Here is a 10,137-nt window from a genome sequence, read left to right as displayed (position 1 = left end):
TATTTCATAAATTATCGTTGATCGACTAACAAAGTTTAAATAATTATTACAATGAAATAATTAGTTAAGTCTGTCAGTTGTATATATTTCTTTTTTTAAATTGTTTTTCAAGAATTTTATTTATAGAATTGATATCTTCTACACGATTTAGTATTTTAGTATTTCGAATTTTGAGATATAATAATATTAATCAATTTTTAGAAATGACTTAAAAATAATGATGATGATGACGATGCTTGCCCTCCTTGCGTTCGTTCATAATATAATCCATCCATTTAACATATTCTTTAAATTTCTTTATATTTTCTCTTTGCCCATCAATATCCTATGACATACGAATAACACGTTCATTTGTATTGCATGTATGAAAAATGATTCTTTCATTGCTTCATTATAAAACTCATATTTTGTTATACTTTAAATCCCATTAATTAAATAGATCCAAATATTATTATGATCATAATATTACATAAAGACATATGGTGAACTTACGTAATCGAAATTGGTATTTTCCTTGTCATATTTCTGTGAAAATTCCATCGGATCCAATTTATCTTGTGGATAATTATTAAAATGATTTCCTGATCGTGAAGGATATTGAAAATTATTTGCAGGAGCGTGTCGTTTAGCAACGGTATGAGCACTGTCCGGATAAGCAACCCAAAATGAAGTTGCACTTGGTGCAGATCGAGATACTTTTTTGCCAGCACCCTTAGAAACAGTTGCTGCTGGGTATTGAACACTTTGTGCTAAACTTTGCTTAATGACATCCAACAGAGATTGATTTAGCAAATTTTCGTCGACAGGTGCCAAAGGTTCGTCGATGAGATTAGACGATTGAACATCACTTTGTGTATTCAGTTCAGACTTTACGGTTTCTAAAATATTAGCTGATACATTCTTTTGCAATTCGAGCAACATATCGAACATTTGATCAAGAAATTGCATTTTTTGTTTGTAAAGTAACATCGTATCTGCCGTTGGTTTCATCCACATGCTTGGTAAAAATGGTTTCTTTGGTACCATAGACGATGACAGAAGACTCGAAGATTTCTGATAAGATATCGTATCGTTTAGAACCGAGATCATTTCGTCCTTCAAAGTACTCAATTGCATTAGTATCGAATCTACAAAAGCATCCTTAGCAGCTAGTATTGAAGATACATCTTCGATCGATCTTGCAACTCTCGGACCAGAAACTGAAGATGATGTTTCGTCCTTAGTCTTGTTCAATGTTAAATTCTCGAATAATTTATCCAAAAATGACGATATTTTGTCATTGTATTCCGCTGGATCGGCAAACGGAGAACTTGGAATCCAAAATTCAGGTGGTACGATGGTACTTTTTGCTGTCGTTTCGGCAAAACTTGGAGTAGCAGTAGTGGTTGCAAGATTTTTAAATAGTGTATCCAAAAAGGAATATTTTTTTCGATAAACATCGATGGATCTACGACAAATGGGGAGAACATTCCTGGAAGATATTCCTTTACCTTTAACTTGTCTTCGGGTGTTTCACTTTCTTCAGATTTCGAATTATTATCGCTGGTAGATGAGTTAGGATCTTTAGCTTCAGTTTTATCACTGGACGTTGTATCTTTCGATGAAGGTTCTGGATCATTAGCGAGCAAGGTCGCACTTCTTTTAGTTTCTTGTGACGATAATGGAGATTTTAATTTGGAAACTCCGTACAGTTGAGCAATGTCATTTAACTTTGTATCAGTGGAATCACTTTGATCATCCACCGTAGGATATTGCAACAAACTGTTTGGTAATAATTTGGAATTATCCGCAGCCAATGGAACTGTACCCATTCCACCAAAGATATTACTCAATAAATCAGTCTTTTTAGAAATCATATCTTTAGGATCAATGAATTTTGGAAAGAACGGTGACTTGGACATGTACGGTATGCTTATGGTGCTAAATCCAGATACAGGTGGTCCAAGTGACCTCGAATAAACTAAAGTTTAAGGTAACAATTAATTCTTTACGAAATGGGTAACAAGAAAATCCATAAATAAATAAATAAATATATATATATATAAATATACTTACTTGATTTCGAAGCAAAACTTGCCCATGGTGCAGAAGGTGGAATTACTTTGCACGTTACGTTGTTTAACAACGTAACAAATAAAATGTAAGAGAGTATTGATAGAACTACCGATTGTCGTGACATGGTTCTATGAAATGATTCGATCTTCATTAAGATAGCTATATTTAAAGGGTTCACAGATCGATAATATTTGCAAAGTCTGAAGGATTACGAACCGTCTAATTAGAATAATCTCTTTTTTATTGCACATACGTTTGATATATATGTATGGTAAATATATACCTATATATATATATATTAAATAAGGATTATAATTAGTCGATAAGACTTTCCTTTCGAACGAAGAGAAGAAGTGCACTTGTCTTCTTACAATTTCATTCTCATAAGCTGATATTTTAAGAATTATGCATATTATATTTAGTAAAACTTTATTCGCAAAACGTAAGTCTCATTTATTCTACCATTTGTTATAATCTTTATTTATTCCATCCACAGACTGTAAGCGGAATAAACAAAACAAAATTGATCATTATTTGTTTCAATACTTCGAAGAAAATTATTTAAAAAAAAATTATATTGAATAAAACTAATTATAAATATACGACATTAATAAAGGACTGATAAATAAAATTGTAGATTAATTGATCATGTGTTATTCGCTTTATTGATTTTTTGATGGACTTTGTAACAAAACCTTTTAAATAGTTCAACCATATCGAATAACGAATAATAATGCTTGTTAATGCATTTAATCATATTATTATTCATTAATTATATAGAATATTAATATATAAACACTTAACTGTACATAATGTATGATTGAAATAATAATAATATCAATTTCTACAAATGTTCTTCATTAATAAGAAAATAAGAAAGATCATCGTGACATAATTTACATTAATGAATAATCAAAATTGAAACAGTTATAAGATAAATATCTAATTATTATTTATCCTCCTTACCCCTTCCAACTCCTACTAAAAATAATAATTTATTAAGATAGTTGGCACGCACATCTCTTTGAGATGAACCCCTCCCCCTCTTTTTAATCTCATTAAAAAGAATTTCGAAAATTGCACTCGTGACTATTATGTAAATGTTAATGACAATACTTAGTGAATGTTTTTTTTTTTTTTAATAGATATCCTTAATCATTAAACCTTAATTATTTACCCTAAAAATTATAAACCGTCAAATCTTATTTTTTTCTTTTTTTTTTGAATAAAGATTCAATCGTCGGTTCATAATACGTTCGTTTTACTTGTACCCATTGTCAAGAAATATTTTGTGACATATTTATTTATATATATATATATATGTATACATATATATATTTGTACAATATGTATATGTATATATATTTTTACGTGTATGTATATAGATACGCACAACCGAATTACGACTAATGTAGAAAAATGACTCGTAAAGTATCATCGTATCACTTTTTTTTTCTTTTCTTTTCTTTTCTAAGTAATTGTAAGATAAGAGAAATGGTTGTTGATCAAACGTCATGACAACAGTTTTTGACAATATTATTTCATCATTTTATCGTCATCCACCGTTATCTTTTTTTGTCATCTATTATTATCCTTAAATTCGTGTACTATTCTAAAGGCAGGAGCATGCAGTAATTAGTCACCGGACACCACATAGGCCAGTAACCCCCATAAGCATTTCAAATAGAACATAAATCGCTCGTGCTGCCGATATTGTCATTATGGGATATAATTAATAATAATTAGAGAAAATTGTGCGTCATGTGAGTTAAAAGTAATTAAGTGAAAATTAATGAATTATTCTCCTCCATAATCCTAAAATCATCATCATCATCATCATCATCATCATCATTATCTTATTTTTTGGTGGTTGATCTTTGGAAGAGATATAATATTAATAATTCTATCTACAAAATATAATATTAAAATGGTACTATTACGATTGGTAACTAATTATTTCGATATATATATATAAACATTCTTTCGTATTTAATTTTCTGTTTTTTTCTTTTGTTCTTCATTATTTTTTTGTCTTATCTTCGAGTATCCCCATTTTATTGTATCGTCATGTGTTGTATCTTCTTTACGTCCCATACGAAGTTATAATTGCCTTCGAACTTAAATTTATATTTTATCTAGGCAGTTGTTTCCAATTTACCTTGTTAATTACAGGCAGGACCAGTGTTCCCGTTATTAGCCTAAAAACAAAATCATTCATTCAATTCAATATATGAGATTAATCCTTTCGCTACTACGGATCACTATAGTGGCCCTCCATAAAATACCGCGTATTTGACATATGACAAACATATGCAGTTATAGAACGTCAAATATCTCACTCTAAACGTGTAATTTTAGTGTTTTATTTAAAAATCGTTAATATCAACGACAAAATTACTTAAAAATAAATTGCAATTTCGATGCTGCTGCACGTATTAAATATCCCATACAGTAGAAGTAGCACCGCGGAAAATACGCACGTAGCGAAAGGATTACAAATGTATACATTTGATATTGAATATGTAAAGTAGATAATGATTATTTTTATAATAATCTTTTGGATAAGATCAATGTTATCTGTTATTCGATCATATCGATCCAAACTCTACCTTTAGATTTGCTTGACTACCGTAGAACGATGTAAATGCTGTGTCGGAACTGACGCTAAGGGGTAAACTCGTAGCATCAATTGTTTCCCTTTCACTACCAAGAGTGGACGCTCTTATGTCAAGAGTACCGCTCACTGCTGACATACCGGAACTCGTTGCCATTTCCACTTCACCCACATCGCCGTGCGACATGTGTCTTAAAATTATATCACTTTAATCGACGCTCGGTCAATTATTTGCCAACATTTTACAATCCTTATTTCTTATTTGCTAATTATTATTATTATTATTATTATTATAATTGAAGTGAAAACTTCATTATTAAGTTTAATTTTTATCCTTATTTGTTAAAAATATTACGCCTGTAAGAATGCAACCCTTCAGACACAGTTTGAAAATGTTGCTTGCGAGCGCCATCTGTTGGGACGAAATTTTTTTCTTGCCCGAAATATAGGCAATCCGTAATACATGCGTGTATAAACAGTTTGGACTGCAAAAAAATTTCGTCTCAGTAGATGTCGCTCGCAAGCAACATTTTCAAACAGTGTTTGTAGGGTTGCATTCTTACAGGCGCGCATTTTTTATAATTATTAAATAAATAATTATAATAATATTATATAATAAATTATCTTACTCTTGATATTATGAACTCTCGAAATTTGCTTTTTTAAAGGTTTCACTTCTAAATTGTGTGATCTACACACATATATTTTCTTTTTATTATTATATTCTTAAATTCTAAATTAATTTCACTTACCCAACGATTATCGATAAAACATTATTTTAATTTATATTATTATTTATTTCTTAAAAAAAAAAAAAAAAATAACTTTTAATCAAATTACTTCAAAGTATATTATTATTACTATTATTATTATATTAATAAAGAACTTCGATATGATTAAATTAAATTAGATAAAATAAAAATATGATTATGTTAAAATTAATAAAAAAAAAAAAAAAAAAATGAGTAAACGTTGAACTCTACCTGTAATCTGGAGCAGGAAGCTCGATGTGTTGTCTTCGTGAGTTCGATGACATAGGTGTCCTCTTTATGGCATAAATGTATATGCCTGTCATTATGAGCGCATAAGAGACAAAATACAAGGCGTGAAACTGGAACAAAGTAAACAACTTCGTTCTCTCTCTCTCTCTCTCTCTCACTTTCTCAGTTTTCTAACAGCATCATGCATTATTCGTACAAAGGGTTACATTGTTCCTTATTAATTATTTATGTAGAGTATAAATTCTGAATAAATAGGATATATCATTCTGTATTTTACCTTATATTGATGTATCAGCATGCCAGATAAAATGTTGAAAGAATCGGCAGTTAAAAGAGCTAATTGCAATGCCGTTGCACCGGATTCATTTAATACAACAGGAACGAGTGAGAAAAATACGAATTGTATGATGCAGTATGTTATCAAGGATGAAATGATGTGTACGTTGTCCCATTGAAACGATTCGATTTGAAGTCTTTCAAGGACTGCTCTAAAAATCAAAGAGATTTGACGAACAAAAAGAAAAAAAAATACATCTATGTATATGAAAGATTAAAAAGTAATCGTCGATATCGATAAGAAAAAAATCGAAAATTATAGACAATGACATTGACTTACATTTGCATACAACTCAATATCGTGCCGAAGAAACCAATCATACCCAAGTACTCGATAATATCGACCGTTTTAACAGCCAATTCTTGAAGTACCGTAGTTATCGAGAACAAAACGGCACCACCGAGACAAAGCATGTCGCCGACTAATTGATTTTTACCTTTGCATATATAAATACATAATTCGATTTTATTTTATTTTTTTTTTTTGTTATAAAAATCGATAATAAGTTAAGATTGAAACTCTCTTCAATGAAAATTTGATAAGATGTGATTGATTTTGATAATTTATAAATAATTACCGGTAGATGCTGGATCTTTATTGTCATGAATTCCCGCCCAAACTAAACATCCAACACCCATCAGACATATGGAAACACCAACTATGTGAACCATCCTGTATCTTACTCCGAGAACTAAACAAGAAAGTGCCAATGCCACTGGTATTGCAACGCAATCGAGTAACTGAAATGATTTAAACATTGAATTCGATATAAACAAATATAATAATATCGATTTATAAAACAACAAGTGGTTAGTTCGATAAAAAAAATATTATTTACGAGTAAAAGGATAATCAATTTGCAGTGTTGTGGAAAAATTGATCGATTTAAGAATAAGATATTTAGTTTACCTGTATACTGGCAAGGCTGGTGAAACGATGGGACGATGAAATAAGTGTACACGCTTCAACATCTATCAGTGCTAACAACAAATACCTCCAACCACGAGCTTTTATAACAGATAATAAACCATTTCCAACACCCCCTACATGACATCCACGTTGTGTATACTAGGCACATCATAGCGTAATGTGGCAAATTTTGTCCTGTCTCGGTAAAAAAATAATCTTCCTTGATTCTTGAATATCATCGTAATAAAACATTATTAACAACTAATTTGAATTAAGTTGGTAAGTATAGTTGAATGATTTCTAACAAATATTTTATTGTCAAACTAACAAATAAAGGATGTAATCGTTAGTATCTTACCTGTTGGTATAGATAATTGTAAAGTAGTGTTGATGTGATGATTATACAGTGTCATGGAGCATAATGAAAATGACAAGAATTGGCCCATTATTATTACACGCCATACGGCCCTATAAATATAAAAAAAAAAAAAAAAGAAAAGAAAAATTAATTATTTAATATTTCAATAAAATAATGAAGAATTGAATTTTTTTATTAATTCGTTAGCGGTTAATGATAAATGAAAATAAATAAAAACAAATCGTCGTTTTAATAAAATATATATCGATCAAATGTTAAAAGATAAAAAAAAAAAAAAAAAGAAAATAAGAAATAAATAAATAAGTAAATAAATCTTCGTTCATTGAAACAAAACAAAAAGTGAGAAAATAAAAACTACGATTTGAAAAAAAAAAAAAAAAAGAAGGAAAGGAGGGATGTTTGAAATAAAAAAGCACAAAAAGAAAAGAAAAACACAAAAAAAGGGGTCGAACTGAGTGTGGTGTTATAAATCGTAAAAACACCCGCCACTTTCGTTCCTGGAGCGTATCCCTCCTCACCCCTTTAGCATTAACGTATGGAACACCGGTTAGAAGAGGGTGAGAAGATATCCACTCTGCACCCCCTCAAAGGTCAGTCAGATCATTTAATTTCACGATAATGGGAGATAATTCTCACGTACCAATGTCCAAGCTCGGATATATAATTTTCAATTTTGTCGCAAACTCCGTTCCTGGGCTGCATCGTTGAATTTTGAACACCGTGACGATCGCCCATTGACACTCCCATGCCATGGTGGTGCATCTTTGCCCCGGGCCTTTTAACCGGCGCCTAACCTAAGCGCTTGCGCGACCTCCTTCTTCCCTCCATTTACACAACGGTATACATATATATATTTTTTTACTTTTTTTTTTTCTTCTTATTTCAGGGAAACATCAGGGGAATATACGTATTGGTTTCTCTATTGCTTTTGCGCCGTTTATGACGCCCGATGATGATGATGACGACGACGACGACGACGACGATGGAACAACGACGACACAATTACCATGTTCTTTTTTTTTTTTTATGGGGGTTTTTTTTTTCTTTTGATTTAAATTTAAATTCAATGGACATCGAAAAATCTTTTTTGTTTTTTTTTTTTGTTTTCGTTTTAATTTTTATACAAATAATTTTACTTAAAGATAACTTGACTTGTTATTCATCAAAAAATGATTTTTGAATGAATCATTAATTTTTGCAAATATTTTACCCCTTTTGGTTTATTGTGAATTATTGTACTTTTTTTTTTGTTTTTTTTTTTTAACGGGTTGGTAAACGAACGAACACATTGACAAGAAATAACGTGCGATAAAGAAGTTAATTCTTTCTTTATTCTTTGAATTTGTTAATCTCTTCTTGACGTAGAATTTTTATATACAATATATATATATACATATATGTGTGTATATATATATATATGTGTGTATTGACATTTACGGACAAACCGTAAAAGAGAATTCAGTCATCGATCGTACTCCAAAAAAAAAAAGGGATTTCCCTTTTTTGTTTGTTTGTTTGTTGGTTTTTTGTTGTTGATATTTTTGAGAAATACACGCGACTTATAATTTAATGATATAAACTTTAAACGCGATCAACTAACTTACATCCTAAATTGCGTCACACCGCAAACGCTTCTCAATCCTAATATATTATATTATTATTATTATTTATAATTATTATTATAATAATGGATTTATATGCATATGGATCGATTTGTTTGGTCGGTTATCGACATAATAGAAGAAGGCAATTAGAATTCTATATGAATATGTTGATTTTTGTGCAGTCCTCTTTTTTTGTATATCTTATATCTTCATTTTATGTTTTTTTTTGGGTTTATTTGTTTGTTTGTTTGTTTGTCTCTTGTATGTATGTATGTATGTATGTATGTATGTATGTATTTTTTTTTATTTATCGATCGAGATACTAAAGTTGTACTGGTCGAAGATATATATATATATATATATATATATATATATATATATATATATATATATATATTCATCATTCGATTAAATTTACTTATCTAAAAAACATGAATTATTTTCCGATTTAACCGGTCACGACGTATCTACGATTACAAAGTTGGAAAAATATGTGTTGTAACTTTTAATTAATCAACATTCGACGTATTTTTACTTCCTAAGTGTTAGGTATGTTTTTGTTTGTTTGTTTTGTATGTGTTTGTTGTTGTTTGTGTGTTAGGTCGCGCGATAATATAACACAGAATGTATTTCCAAAAATTATGTCACAAATGTTGAATGAAAAAAAACAAAAACGAAAAAAAGAACACTTCAATGGTGAGATGATAAAAAATTGTTCAAATGACAAACACAAAAATAATATTAGCAATTTCCAAAAATATATATATATATATATATATGTATGTTCATAGAATTTTGGCCCTTATTTTAAGAATACACATTGTTATTTTGGAAAGTGCTTGTAAAGTAAACATTTTCTTTCATTTTTTTTTTGGAGGGGGGGGGGGGAAGTAGAATTAAGTCGATCGAATTGATCACGTCACGCATGTAAAATATATGTAAATAAATAATTAAAAAAAAAAAAAAACAATAAATAAAATAAAGAAAAATAGATCGTTTCATTTATTTCTTCTTAGTTTCTTCTTCAACTGCTTCATTCTGTTTGCGGAAGCAATCACCGACTGGGAAGAAATCCCAACATCTTTGTTGATACATATTCCAGACGTAAGTTTCTTGACCCGTGTATTCTGTATCTGGTTTGTTAATTAGATGCATCAGGAAGAACCTAATAATAATTGAACAAAATATTATATAAATATATTGTTATTAATACGTAGAAATGTTTGTAAAAAAAGAAA

General features: G+C 29.8%; 3 protein-coding genes and 1 long non-coding RNA gene across 4 annotated transcripts in view; 1 reads left to right on the top strand and 3 right to left on the bottom strand.

The window, feature by feature from the left end:
- Nucleotides 1-77: 77 nt before the first annotated feature.
- LOC107064697 (uncharacterized) lies at nucleotides 78-2,668 on the bottom strand. The gene is given in 4 exon segments (XM_015317688.2): nucleotides 78-325; nucleotides 493-1,430; nucleotides 1,433-1,960; nucleotides 2,056-2,668. Coding segments are annotated over 4 exon segments (1,734 nt in total). The 5' UTR covers nucleotides 2,207-2,668; the 3' UTR covers nucleotides 78-208.
- A 33-nt stretch (nucleotides 2,669-2,701) lies between these two features.
- LOC107064695 (queuine/queuosine transporter SLC35F2) lies at nucleotides 2,702-8,205 on the bottom strand. The gene is given in 10 exon segments (XM_015317682.2): nucleotides 2,702-4,253; nucleotides 4,665-4,875; nucleotides 5,653-5,780; nucleotides 5,948-6,158; nucleotides 6,287-6,443; nucleotides 6,585-6,747; nucleotides 6,917-7,048; nucleotides 7,050-7,111; nucleotides 7,275-7,384; nucleotides 7,936-8,205. Coding segments are annotated over 10 exon segments (1,332 nt in total). The 5' UTR covers nucleotides 8,058-8,205; the 3' UTR covers nucleotides 2,702-4,217.
- On the top strand, nucleotides 7,382-9,573 carry LOC149032951 (uncharacterized). The gene is made up of 2 exons (XR_016176142.1): nucleotides 7,382-7,885; nucleotides 8,182-9,573. It is a non-coding gene; the product is annotated as an uncharacterized LOC149032951 (long non-coding RNA).
- The window catches only part of LOC107064648 (Ryanodine receptor), a 40,107-nt gene continuing 38,564 nt past the window's right edge, over nucleotides 8,595-10,137 (bottom strand). The window contains 1 exon segment of the mRNA XM_015317551.2: nucleotides 8,595-10,064. Coding sequence (XP_015173037.1) covers nucleotides 9,902-10,064 — 163 coding nt within the window. The 3' untranslated portion in view covers nucleotides 8,595-9,901.

The sequence above is a fragment of the Polistes dominula genome, unplaced genomic scaffold (assembly GCF_049000335.1).
Source record: "Polistes dominula isolate Pdom_NZ unplaced genomic scaffold, Pdom_raw_medaka contig_31, whole genome shotgun sequence".
In the NCBI taxonomy this organism is placed as follows: Eukaryota; Metazoa; Arthropoda; class Insecta; order Hymenoptera; family Vespidae; genus Polistes; species Polistes dominula.
This window is presented reverse-complemented; position numbering and strand designations above follow the sequence as displayed.